Below are 14364 nucleotides of genomic sequence, written 5' to 3'. Positions count from 1 at the left end.
ATTCAGACCTTATATTCATGGAACTGTGTTTTACATGAACCAACTGATGTCAATATGAGCAGAGAAAATGAACCATATTCCGTTACTCATTGAAATGGCGATGCACAAACAAACCGATAAGCAACAAATACATTCATACTTCTTTTTTTTGCTTCGCAAATACATTTCGATTGGAATTGTCGCCCAACAAAATGACCGAGAATTAGTCATATTGTAGTTTTGGTGGTGTAAAGACGTGCACAACATTTCGACGACAGGATGAACGTAGTGCGCGGAAAGCGAAAACGTGCAACGGCACAGCGGGTCAATCAAGGTAAACAAAATCAATCTAAATTCCGAATCAATTAATTTGGGAGTTTTCAATTCAATCAATGGTTGAATGTCGTTTTGCACACCATTTTAACAATGTTCGGTGGCCACTTGGTCATTTCTTATCCAAAGATCAACATCTAATTGCTATTGACCGATTTAAATTTAGATTACTTGGACTTTAATCGCATAAATCCAGTTGGCGCTGATCCAAACCATGCACAAAAACTCTTGGACAACCAAAGCAATGCGAATGAGTAATTAGCGATTTCGATTTCGTTTGCAGCACGGTATTTGAAGGCATATTTCACATTTGCTTCCGTTTTCAGTTATTCATTCACAACATTGGCGACTCGCGGCAATTCGGTTGTTAAACAATCGAGCACATACCTTAGTAAGTAACAATGCGAACAAATCGATGAAATGTTTCCTGTAAAATTTACTGCACTGCCAATGCGGAGGAAATCGATTTTCATGTTGCCGTTTTTTCATTCTCGTATGTTATTTTGCAGGCATCACGTCTGGTCGAGGATATGCACATGGTGAAGTTGGAATTGCACACATTGACATCGAAAGTGTACGTATTGCAATGACACAGCATATTCGATCTACTGGAAATCTTTTCATTCTAACACAACAGCGCACTCGACATTGAATTCTTTTCGTTGATTTTTTTTTCTTATTTCTCTTTGTTTCGCTCCGTGTAGCCAGCGGTAAAATTGATTCAGTTAAGTGATGACCCTTGGTATTCTTCTCTCTTGATGAAAATACATATAATCGATCCGTGCCAAATAATTGTACCGCACACAATTCACGATGCAAAACCCGAAACAGCCGATGGCAAATTGGTCAAGTTTATTCGGCAGGAATTTCCGAAATTGCCACTCATCAAGGTGCCACGGCGACACTTCAGCGAAACCGAAGGCATGGATTTGATCAAAAAGTACTGCTCCGATAAGTATAATTACATCAAAGAAGAGGTGGCATCGAAATATTACGCTCTGTCAGCCACATCGGGACTACTCAAATATTTACAGTTTATTCACAACATTTACTTCAAAGAGAACGGCGTGAAATTGGACTTTGAAACGAAATTCGCACACATGCAAATCGGTGAATGGTTTTTTTTATTCCATTGATTGCTTTTTCAGTCAAAATGTTTTTTATTTTATTTCATTTGCATCCATTTGAGCTGTGTTAGATTGCGATTCTTTTGGAATTGCCTCAACTTTGTTCAATGTTTTTTCTTCTTCTTTAAACGACTTTAATTTTCAAAAAGTAAATTTTTTTTCTCACACATTTTTGTAAAAATTGTTGCAGACATCGACACATCATACAAACTGGAGTTGTTGACTATAAACAATCCGAACACGGTGAAAAGTCATTTTCCGTCGTTGTTCGATGTGCTCAACTATTGTGTGACATCGATTGGAAAGCGAACGCTTCGTGCACGCATACTTGAGCCGATGTGCGATATTCCCAGCATCCGTCAAATTCATGACTGCATCGAAGAGCTCAATCAGCCCGGATATAGTGAATTAAGCGGCCTTCTTATGCAGGTTCTACGTAATTTCAATAACGTCGAGCGATTGCATAAATTGGCGCTGTTTGTGCCCCAAGACAGTAGCATTCGTACAGCTGAAATTCTCATCAATCAAGCGTTACATTTGAAGAGATGTTTACAGCTTGTGCCCGAACTACAAGCTCGCCTATCGCCATTGATCAGCAAGAAGTTTCATGAAATTCAGGCAAACCTCTTGGATGAACGGTATGTCTCGATGCTGAATCACATCGAAACCGTACTCAATCGCAGCCTGATCGAGTTCCGCAAAGACAGCAGCAGCCAACTGTTTCAACGCATTCATTGTGTTCAAAGCGGAGTGAACGAACTGATTGACATACTTCGGAAAACGTACCAAGAATTAACCGCACAAGTTGAAAGTGGGTTTGAATTTAATGTTTGGAATTTTCATTTGTTTTAAATAGATTCGTATATGTTTGAAAGAGCCGTTTTAATAAATGCTACGAAAAAATGTTGTTGTCACTTTCGATTTCAGCTCTTGTTGGTGACCTATCGGTGAAACACGGCTATGCCTTCAAAATGAACTACACCGTGCAGAGAGGGTTCCATGTGATACTTTTGATTGCAAATCATGCAATCACACACGATTTTCCAGATGAATTGGAAGTGGTGAGTGAGATGCAGATTCTTTAAGTTCGAAAATTCATGCTTGAACTCTTTCCACAAAATTTGATTTCCCATCTCTAGCTGGAAATAAAGCGAAACACATGCTATTTGACAACACCTGAAGTGAACAAACTCAACATTCGAATCCAGAATGTTATCGAAGAAATAACTATACAAAGCAATGTGTAAGTATGTTTGATATTACTCGACGTTTGTATCAATTCCGGTGAGTCGATATAATGCAATTGATATTTTTTAAGAAACGTCACGAAAATTCCGATCAATGTCATTGTCATTCCTCTTCTTCAATCTATTTAATATAAATTTTAATTCCAAATTAACCAAAATGTTCCGTTAAAATGACAGTGTGATTGCGTCCATGTTGAATGGAATTATGAAACAGATCGATGTCATTTATGATTTGAGCGGATTCATTGCAACACTCGACATAATTTTGTCGCTTGCAACGGTATGTGACTTCTTCATCGACCATATGCTTCCATTGGAAACTTTTGTTCGAACGTGTTTCTTTTTGCACGGAATTATTGATTTTTCTTTTTGTTGTCGTTGTCATTGTCGCTGTTGAATAGGTCAGCGCCAATGAAGGTTTCGTTTGTCCAACGTTCGGTGATGAGATGCGAGTCGTTGATGCCGTCCATCCGCTGCTTGAACTGAACATACACCGAACAGCTACCACACCGAATAATATCGTAAGTTATTTCTTTTTTTCTTTTCTTTTTTCTTTTAAATTTAAACATCAAATTGAAATGAGTTATATACTTGGAGAGACATTTTCGAGAGAAAAATGGAAAATTTTGAAAAACTGAACCAATCGAAAATGTTCGAAAAAATGTGATTTGGTTTTCAGATTGCGACTCCGGAATACAATTTTTTCATCATCACTGGACCAAACATGAGCGGGAAAACGGTGTATATCAAAACAATAGCCGTTCTTCAAATAATGGCTCAGGTTTTGTACATACAAGCATCAATTTATCGAATTTTCCAACATTTTCCATTATTATATTTCATTTTTGTTCCTATATTTATTCCTTTAGCTTGGTTGCTATGTTCCCGCCAAAAGTGCTCAGTTCCGAATCACCGATCGAATCTTCAGCCGAATGGGATTCAATGACTCGATTGAGAAAAATTTGTCCACTTTTATGATGGAAGTAAGTTGTTCAACTCTTTTGAATTGAAAAAAAAAAAAACATTCTCTCATTTCTATCCTCATTTGGTTTTATTAAATTAAAACCTTGAAAATCGGTGAGATTTTCTTTTGTTGTTATTGTAGTGTACTTTATGTCAAATGTGGTCCATATTTTCAGATGAACAACATGGAACACATCATGAAAAATATGACACCAAACAGTTTGGTCATAATTGATGAGCTCTGTCGCAGTACGAATCCGAAAGAAGGTGCTCAATTGGCATGGAATATCTGTGAACACTTGGCTTCAATTCGTGGTATTTTCAATGACGGTAAATATTTTGTGAATGACGAAAATCAAAGTCAAATGGATGAAATCAGCAGCAACGGCGCTTCTTCGAAGGATGCAGCATCCACAATGGTTGGACGAACCTCAACCGCGACACGTAGTACGACTTGGAAGAACACAAAATTGAACGTGGTGACATCGCCGTTCATTTTTCTCACCACACACTTCCACAGTTTGACCAAATTGGCGAATTCATTCTTCAATGTGGTGAAGTAGGTTGAACGATTTGGATAGAAATTCGTTTTGAACTCACACTCAAGATACTGATAGATAGACTTTTATGTTTTAGCTTAAGCTTCTCAGCGGAACGAATTGCAAATAATGAAGACGAACCATTGATGTACAATCATCGCATTCAAGCAAGTTTTAATTTGGGTTTAGAACATTTTCTGATGAGAAAAATTGGAAAAATGTTTTAAAAGTTCACCCTCGTTGATTCATAACATGATTTTCGTCTCTTGGTTTCATAATTTCCAATAGGAAGGTGTCACAACGACCACAAGCTACGGCCTTGCAGTGGCAAAAACAGTGCGATTTCCATCCGATCTCATGAAGGAAGCCATTGAACTCAACCAAAATTTCGTGACTGGGGAAAATACACAAAATTCGGTGAGAGCGTAAATACTTCGAAATCGAAATTTCAAAAAATGTTTCGATCTGGATTTATTTCTCTTTATTCCGCCCACTTCTGATTCGAAATATTTTAATTCTATTCCCGATTGATGTGAATTTCTCTTAGACTCAAAACCGTCCAAATCGAAAGCTGTCAAACATGGGCCGGCAAATATTGCAACTCAATCAAAATGTACCTGTCGATGACGTGGCGAGTGTTGTATCGGCTCTCATAAATACGTCCACAGCACCGCGACGACGTCGTCGTTTTGTCGTCCGTTCCGATGCAACTACTACGAGCACTGAGTACGAGGATCATTTGAAAATCGATCGTATTCTCTACAATGCCTTCGGCGATATAATGAGCATTGCACGAAACACCGAACTCGACTGGATGGCACGATACAATGACGAAGACAATAGCGGCATTCCGCTTATGGATGCTCAAAATGCTGCAATTGAAACTTTCCTATTGGATTTTGTCCAGGAGCAACGAGAAAGTTTTGTCGAAGCGGTTGGAAACTTGAGCCTATCGCAAGAAATGCCGGAACCACCAGCAGACAATGGTAACAGTGTGCGAAATGATGAGCAAATCATTCCCAGTGGTGTATCAATCATGAATAATGCACCGATAACAGAAGCTGTTGATTCCGAAGCTTCGTCCATCATTTCGGTACAACGTGTCGTTGCACCGTTTCCTGCTGCTGTAGCAAGAAATTCTCCGGATCGAGAACGATCAATCGTTTATTCAACTTTCGCCTCTGAAAATGCATCTGAAGCGGCTACCGTTCACAGTGATCCACGGATGAGCTCAAGCTTGAAAACTCCGTCGAATCCAAGAACATCAAATTCCTGTTCAAAAACATCATACTCATCGCCGACCGGGAATCCATTCGACAATGCTTCGCAATTTAGTTTTGGTGGTACATCATTTGCATCATTTCGTACAGACATCGGTAACATGCGATACAGTTCCAGTTCCAGTTCGGGGAGTTCCGGCCAAGATGATCCATTTCAACTCGAGCCAATGGGAAATTTTCAGTTTGAAAACTTCTCAATGTTCAGTCAAAGTCAACAAACGAGTACACAGTCGCGATTTTTCACACAACCATTCATGGAAGCGCAGTCGCACAGTGACTTTCACACACCGACAAATGACGATGACAATTCGTTTTCGAGTATGCACTTTTCTTTACATCAAGGCGATTTTGACGATTTTGGAGCACTTGATGCATTCACATTGCCGTCTTCATCGTCGAAAACCAGCTCTGAATCACAACAACAACGGCGACCGAACCTCAGTAATATTAAGAAGAATGCAAATCGATCGCTTGCTCATTTACCCACTGAAACCAACTCAGGTAATTTAATATAAAAAAAAATTGATTAAAGTTTTTTTGAATTTGGATTAAATGCTTTGCCTTGCTATCAATAGAATCAAACACGACAAGCTCGAAAATTGGACAACTCACATTGGATAACGTAACATTTCGCAGCAGTGACAGCGTTCGCTCGGACAGCACGAGTACATCCAATTCCGAAAGAACGAGTCGAAAATATCCACGTATTCGAAAAGCAAAGTTGGCGGCACCATCGGTGTTTGGCGACACATCGAAAGTTTTCACCACTCCTGCACCAATCGTACCAATTCCAAAGCCTACAGTTGCACAACTACCACAGAAAAGTCGACACAATGAACGTAAAACCGACTCCAATTATACAAATGCGATGCAACGATTGCAGGTATTGAAAATAAGTCGATTTTGTTGGAAAAGTTGTCGAACGTCTCACATATTGTCTGAATTAATGAAATTCTAAGGAATGACATTGAAAAATCAAGCCCTTCAAAGATGCCTTTTAGAGAAGCTAATAACTTTCACTTTTTCTCACATTTTTCAACTTCAGCGAATTTATGCTAAGATCCATGGAAACAAAGCGAACGCAGCGACAACACAGCAAAATCCACTGCCACATTCATTGTCAGGACGTCAACAAGAGCCCGGAAATGATGACGCCAATGATGAATTTCATCCACCACTACCGCCGCCGCAAGGATTTGAGTGAATATTCATTCACTGAACAAAAACACAATTTTTTCGATTTAATTTTTGACACATAGAAAAACGTAGGATTTTCCAATTTTTCAACATTTCAATCCAATTGTAACTTTTGCTCTGATTTTCGAAAGAAATCTATCTGTGCTATATAACGTTTACTTTTTCATGTTGTTCCATATGAACCGAATACAAAAGAACGAAAATGTAATTCATTCCATGTCACATTTCTATGAATAAATCAGCTGGTTCATTTGAAAGACGAAGAGCATAAATAATAAAATGACTCGAAATTTTAATAACTTTCAGCGATGGACTTGTGTGTTTAGTTCAAGAGTCAGCTCGTTAATAAAGACTGAACTATGGATTTGAATATGCGAGAGAGAAAAAAATGTATGTAAATAAACAGAAATATTATATAATTTGGTTCGGTTCGGTTGAGTTAGCCAGCGAATATTTTGAGAGAGAGAGTGAGATAGTAAATATTTTATTATCGCCCACACATTCGAGTTATAAAAGCAGAGCAAAAACAACAACAACAACTACTGAAGGAAGAAATAAGGTGAAATTGAGCAGTATTTGTGTGGAAATGCGAAAAATTCCATGGAAATCGTTAAGCCGGTTATTTTTTGCAATTTCCATTCGTTCAATGTTTGTTTGCACAGCAGCTTTGATCGTTTGAAGCATTTTGCGACTGAATTCTTTTCATATTTTTTGATGGTTTGTTCGTCCACTTGGCTGGCTATCGCAGTCAACAATATATATTCGTTTGAAGCGGAAGACACAGAGAGAGAAAGAGAGAGAGAGAGAGAGAGAGAGAGTGAGTGAGCGATTTTTATGCGTAATAATAACGCAGTGAATGTTCATGTCCATCTATGGGAACAAATCCCTATAATCTGTTGCTAAAGTTTTTTTTTATTTGTTTCTTTTGATGATTTCATGCATAACATGGACATGTTAAACCATTGTTTTGCTGTCTTATATTGTTGGTGCCATGTTGCACGCTGCTCAATTTATGCGATGAGTTTTTTTCGTCATTGTGTTTGTGTGTTGGATCATCGACTGAACTTCTCCTTGTTTCTGACACGACCGAGTGAGTGAGGAAAAAAGGAAGAGCGAAAAGCGATAAAAAAAATAAACACATTGCGGAAAACAGAGAGTAGAGTAATCCATGTATGATGAGAATGACCCTATCGTTTTTATTTGTAGGCTCCAAATCAAAAAAAAAAAACCAACAATATTACGTGTTTGCTTCGCTCTTCTTTCCTACTTAAACGAATCACAAACACACGCCGAAATTCCATGCATTGCCGAAAATGTATGGAACAAAAACGATGCACATAAAAATGTGATACAGACAAAAATATCGCAATACAATTATCGTATCCCAAGCGGAAATATTTAAACGTTCACTTTGTTCTATTGTAAGACGACGAATTATGTAAACAGGTCAATTTTGGGATCACTTGGACCAGTGATGCAACAATAGTAACAACTAATCGGCCGATTTCTTTGATTATGGCTTGAGATTCGGATGCAAGTCTTATGGAAAAACAACAATGTTTTCTTTCGGCATTCTAGTTCGATTCGTTTGACCCTTATAATACCAAAAATCACCTATGTGTAGCTTACTCGAGCCGAAAATGTCTGATATCATCGGTCTCAATTTTAAATTTGCCTTTTGATTGAATGCCTTTTTTGCTCTTAATACCATGTGTTTTTGCACAGCATCTCTTTGTTTAATAAAGGCCACTAAAGAGCTTAAAAGCAATCACAAAGTGCCTACTCCCCAAACAGACATTCAATACTTGCTCATTGTAATCTTCGTGTTAACATAGTTGCCTGCATTGACGCACATTGTGTAATCAGTTTCTTTCCGCGTCTCTCAATCGCTTCGTCTACGGCTTAAATGCCATGAAACTGTCTTAATTTGCGACACATAACGAAACACTTTCACAGCCCCAACAAAAACCAGTAGTCATTGTGTGTGTGTGTGTGTGCACAATCTCCAGTTATGACAAAATCACGTTCTGAAATTATCTTTTGCAACTATCGCTAGATCCATGAATATACATCTCAAGAGATTTTCCACCGCGCCGAGGAGCTGAAACGATGTACACACACACACCAATTTGTATATGAACGGATAATGTGAGAGAGTGCCTCAAGGCGGTGCAATATCAATGACATCGAAATGTGCTCTCTCGTGCAATTATCTATTATTAATATTGTATTGTTTCGAAGGAACTGTGCTTGTCGCCCTTTCTCTCTCTCTCTCTCTCGCACTTTATTAGATAATGAATGAATTGCAGATTAGTAAACAAGTACGGACTAACAGAATTAAATGGTAAGATTATTAGTTTAAATTGATGAATTTATGGCGATTGTTTGGGGCTGTACTGTTAGTTCGTTCGCTCGGTTTTTGCTTCGTAAAAATTCCATAGTCAGATGGAGGGATTTTTGAGTTTCCAGCGAAATGTCTCAGTACAACATGAACCGGTGCTTCACACGAGTGAAGCCACTTAGCTGCCAAGGTAAGCGACTGAAACCAGTTGAAATTTATTGATATCCCAACTGGGAGAGAGTGTTCCGTACGCGCAGCAGCTAATTATCGCATTTCACAGTGTACTGTACTAAATCACTTGAATCAATCATCTAAAATCGATCTGACATTTTCGACGCTCAAATATAAACTTTATTCATTTCCCTTTAAATACCTAAGCATTATTCATCGCGTGTGATTCTACATTCGCATTGGATTTAATAAATGTTTGCAAATATAAATTCGGTCGACGAATAAAAGAGAAAGAAAGAGTATCGACGAAAAATGTGTTGAAAAAAGCGAAAAAGTAGTATATTGCAAATCTTGTTTGATTTATGAACAAATTCTAACCGCTCGCAAAACTCCGTTGTATGATAAGGTTGTTGGTAACTAGCAAATTATGTAGGTATTTATTTGGTGTGCAATTTTTCTCTCTCCTTCCCTTCATTCGTTCACATTGAGCTGCGACCAAAGCAATCAGATAGAGAGTGAGAGAGAGAAAGCAACTGGAAAATCATTGTTAGTTTTTCTTCAGTTTGCTGTCTCTTTCTGTCATCGCTGTCGTTATGCTTAGTTTTCGATGAGGACATGTGTTCGCGTTCATTCGTTGGTTTATAATGGTTTTCTTTTGCTTCTACTCCGCCCCACATTCGACTGCTGCCTCAGGTGTTTACAGCTTATCGTTAAATTTCCTTTTTTTCTCTTCTCTTTTTGCTCTTCTTTACTTTTCACTGCGTCGCTTTATATTTATTAGAAAGTGTATGCCTTTTTTTCTTTCTCTCGCTCGCTCTTTCGCTTTTTTTTTCCTCTGTTTGTGTGTATACAAAACATATTCTCCATTGAGAAATCGAGGATAATCATAATTTTCTGCTGTGCATTACATTTATAATATATTTTTCTTATTTATTTTTGTATTTTCGTTTTCATTCGGTTGTCTTGTTTTGCTCTGCACACATACACACAGGAAGAGAGATAGAGATAGAGTGCCACGAAGAGAGAGAGGGAAAGAGAACAGTAAATTTGAAAGCGTAACGTTTGAAACGTGCACACCTGATGCCCAAACAGAGCGATAAATCCATAAGCCAATATTTAAATCAGGCATTTGTGATAGAGTGGTAACGAGCGAGGGTAATGATGTTAGATTATTTGCTACTGTATGTGTGTGTTGCCCGTGTGTGCGTGTGTGTTTGTGGATGGATTGAGAGGCGAATGCGTTTGTGTCCGTTTTTGACATACGGTTTGACGAGGTGGCAGTTGACTCTGGTCACTCCTCAAATCATATGCAAATGACTTCATCATTTATTCGAGAAACTGAAATTAATTGCTGTGCCGTACGCTTTTTTGTGTAACTTTTTGCCACATTTGCTTTTTTTTCTGTTGCTGTCAGTTTTGCGCGGCTCGAACTAATTCATTTAGGTGAAAATCATGCTCACTTTTACACTAAATTTATCCGAAGACCGCCTTCGAATTTTGAGTCTAAGATTTTCATTCGAATTTTTGGTCATACCATTTTTCCTCGATCGTTTTCCTCTCGCATACTTTTGGAATTTCATTGAACCGCTTGAAAAAATTTGATGCGAAAAATTAGAATCGGTTGACGTTTCACTGATGTGGCATTCACAATTTCATAGTAACAATTGGAAGTCCCCAATGAATTTCAATTATACGTTTCCACTGACATCCCTGTTTAACCATTCGATTTGTTTTTTGTTCTCACCTCGTTCAAATTCAATTGAATTTTTAAATCCAAAGCCATTTGTACACATGATTTGGATTCGCTGACGCGCGCGATACAAAACATTTTAAATAAATATGTGAGTGTATACGAAACACCATGGGTTTGATTGTCGCATGGAACACAAGCAACAAAACGAATATAAAACCAAAATATATATTTATTGTAAGGATTTTCCCTTCTTTGTGCGTTGATTCCATTGACACCTCGGTAACTGTATGATGAGTGATACGTTACGTATAGAGTGAGAAAAAAAAGCGAGAATCCGTAGAAGAAAATTGTGTGTTATTTTTTTTTTTCATTCGGCAGAAGTATTGTACCAAAAAAAAATTATGATATGAAAAACAAAGCACAGTTTCAAAGTCATATTTATTGGCATCGGATTTCCCCTTTTCATTTCTTCGGAAGAGAGTGTGTGTAGATTTTATTGCATGAGATGTACTATACGCGCTTGCCGTCAGACACATTGACATTGTGTCGTGTTTATGTATCATTCGGTTGTAGTAGATATATTTTCGGGCGACTAATGCCCACACACACACACACCGTTCCACAATGACGGCGAATTACAAGAAAATTCATGCATTACATATCCTACTAGCATCCTACTAACCTCCATATAAATTGGGATTTAGTTTTCACTAGAAGATTTATGCGATTATTTGGGATTAGACGCTTTTTCGGCGATGCAGCAGTAGCTGTAATAGCAGCAGCAGCCGTAGCAGCAGCCGTAGCAGCATCCATATGTAATACGGCAATTGCCCTGAAATTGATCCCGTCGAACTCGTAAACGAAGCCAAAGAATGCCTGCACTTCGGCTGTCACACAGACACTGTACTTACGTAATAATATGTGCTAATGATTACAAAACACAATTTATAATAAGGTATTGTTTTCACGCAGCAATATGTTGTGATTTGTACAGTTGGTTTGTCGAAGGCTTTGTGCTTTCTCTCTCCGTGCCTCTCTCTCTCTCTCTATCTCATCATGGTGCTTGACGAAGTGTCGCCAGAGAACGGCATTCGAAATCAAATGATTGCGATGCGATTCAAGGCACAGACAGAGAAAAATATTTATTGTGAATGTGTGATAAATCGTGTTATGTGATCTAGATACGAAATTAACACGATACTGACGAACACGCTGGAAAGAGTGGAAGAGCAGAATAGAGAAAGAGAGACTAAGAGATGGATATGGGTTTAGATGTCAATTTTCTTTGACAGCTTCAGAAATCTAGACGATTTCAGTAAGAACAAAAATCGATTTCTCAATCATATTCGATGATTCAAATGTCCGAATGTGTGTTTGTGAGTGCGCCTATGCCGGTGCCTTGTCTTTTTCCCTGCCACGTGAAACATAGTTTATTATGTTATTCAGGCGAATAAATATGCGGTTCATAAATAAATGGTGGGACACAAGTGCAACTTATGTCATTACTGGCTGGTTAACACTCACCAGATAAACATGTGCTTCTCGTTCTCTCACTCCCTTCGTCGCTTGTGTGCAGTGCATGTGTCTACAATCCTATAGCCGATAGAACTTACGGAGACATACGCACACATAATTCAACTCAGCCGCAGCATTGAGCGAAAAACATGAAATTAGATTCACTTGCTAATACCATTTGACTTAACTACTTTATCGAAAATGAAAAGAGCGGGATGGAGTTAGTGTGTGTGTGTGTGTGTGTGTGTGAGAGAGAGAGAGAGAGAGAGCACAAAATAGACAAAAATATATGTGTGCGAATTAGGCTCAAACATACAAAGGATCAAGAGTGTTACTTATGCTGGTAGCATCATCATCACCACCTTCTATCATCCGGTAGCCGTTTGGGTTGCGGATAAAAATGAAACACAAACATATTACCACTTAATATTTTAATGCGACTGTGATTAAATCCACTTTTCCTACTGGTTTTTCTGGGGATGGAGCAATTTTTCGCTTCTGCTCAAGTTAATTTGGCCATATCTCTCGGATTTAGTATTTTTTTTAGGAAATCAAACGGACCCATGGAGTGAGATAGTGAATCGGCATTGTTTTGAGAACATCCAAATTGAGCGATTTAAACACATATGCCCCAACAGTAGTTCGAGTTTGATTTTTGGATGTTGTTCTAAAGAAATTATGATTGAAACAAACAAAATAAGTGAATTACAAATGATTTTTTTCAACACTTTAAATCTCTTAGTTCTGAGAAGCAAGGTCGCTTTCTTCGTATTCAAATACATTGGAAAGATTTGACGTAAGACGCCAAGACGCCTCTACGTGTGGAATGCTCGAAGCTGTCATCGTACACATATTGAACACGAACATTGTCGTTTACACAATCGCACTCACACAAATGAACGCATCGATAGTGCCCGCTCAATATATGTATGATGAGTGTTTTGAGTGTCCCTCGCCTAGAGTGCTGCGTGTCGTTTTTCTTGGTTTATTAAGCGATCTTGTGAGAAGTAAAAGAACCATTTATTTCAATTTAATCGAATTCAATTGATTTTTTTTCGCACACATATTTTTTCGTTTGAACAATTGTTGTCTCTGGATTTTTCATTGAAGTGATTGCTTAAAAGATGGATCAAAACAGATTCAACTGAAACGCAAATCCATTTGAATTGAATTTTCATTTGTAAGAAATTCAAATTCAAATTTTTTTGACTTGCTCTACAAAGGCCGATTGCTATCTAATTTATTGAAAAAGTTCTCGAATGAACAGCGTCACGGAACAAATGTACAAATTTTTTTCCCCCGAAAACAGAAAAGCAAACAGTAGACCAAAGAAAGAACATGTTCGTTGTGTGTTAACGTTGTGAAAAATATGTTTGGTCGACTTCAAACAAATGCAATTAAATTGCATTTATAGACGAACTGAAGCATACGGTGGTGGAAATAAAAGTGGCCCCGGATTAAAAATGTAATAAATCTGTTAAATATGTTGAAGTTGAAGTTTTCACGACTTGATTTTGTAATGCCTTAAATTGCAACATTCGAAATGCAGTCGAAAAATATAAATTTTCGAGTCGATGTGTACGATGTGTTTGTGTCTGTGTATGAGTTGATGTTGTTTTTGTCCTGTCCTGTCCTGTGTGCTCAGTGTTTGTTGCCGTATTTATTTGTAGCTGGCACGTTATTTAGTGAAATAAATGGGCATGTAGATGATAAGAGAGAAAGGTTTGTGCAGAACGTAAACCATGTGAACGGGGAGAAATTTAATGTACTTCATTTAAGTTGCTGGAGCTAGCATTAGCAGTGGCAGTGGCAGGGCCAGCAGCGCCAATGGAAGGAAGTGAAAAAAGGAGGGAAAAATTCACACAAAAGAGTTGAACATGGCAAATAGCGCACTCTCGCCACTTTTTCACGGTATATTTTCTTTCGTACACGCTTTCTCTCTCTCTCTCTCTCTCTCTCTCTCTCTCTCTCTCTCTCTC

General features: G+C 38.1%; 1 protein-coding gene across 1 annotated transcript; it reads left to right on the top strand.

Moving 5' to 3' along the window:
- The first annotated feature begins 104 nt into the window (after window positions 1–104).
- LOC129577298 (mutS protein homolog 4-like) lies at window positions 105–6945 on the top strand. Its single transcript, XM_055464082.1, has 18 exons — window positions 105–313; window positions 479–566; window positions 639–703; window positions 822–886; window positions 1017–1422; window positions 1630–2250; window positions 2367–2500; window positions 2579–2682; window positions 2864–2966; window positions 3088–3207; window positions 3366–3467; window positions 3556–3669; window positions 3826–4208; window positions 4286–4355; window positions 4477–4605; window positions 4736–5969; window positions 6044–6351; window positions 6514–6945. The coding sequence occupies exons 1-18, from the start codon at window positions 259–261 to the stop codon at window positions 6670–6672; spliced, it is 4260 nt and encodes a 1419-aa protein (XP_055320057.1). The 5' UTR covers window positions 105–258; the 3' UTR covers window positions 6673–6945.
- The last annotated feature ends 7419 nt before the right edge of the window (window positions 6946–14364 follow it).

The sequence above is a fragment of the Sitodiplosis mosellana genome, unplaced genomic scaffold (genome assembly GCF_009176505.1).
Source record: "Sitodiplosis mosellana isolate CC-2019 unplaced genomic scaffold, AAFC_SMos_1.0 Smas_scaffold_6197, whole genome shotgun sequence".
Taxonomy (NCBI): domain Eukaryota; kingdom Metazoa; phylum Arthropoda; class Insecta; order Diptera; family Cecidomyiidae; genus Sitodiplosis; species Sitodiplosis mosellana.
Note: the sequence above shows the minus strand (reverse complement) of the source record. Positions and strands in the feature narration are given on the sequence as shown.

Bases quoted from the DNA above. Each gene is read 5' to 3' on its own strand.
- LOC129577298 (XM_055464082.1), top strand. From the start codon at position 259: ATGAACGTAGTGCGCGGAAAGCGAAAACGTGCAACGGCACAGCGGGTC. The intron at 4,356-4,476 runs GCAAGTTTTAAT...AATTTCCAATAG, and splicing joins TGTACAATCATCGCATTCAA to GAAGGTGTCACAACGACCAC. The intron at 5,970-6,043 runs GTAATTTAATAT...TGCTATCAATAG, and splicing joins ACCCACTGAAACCAACTCAG to AATCAAACACGACAAGCTCG.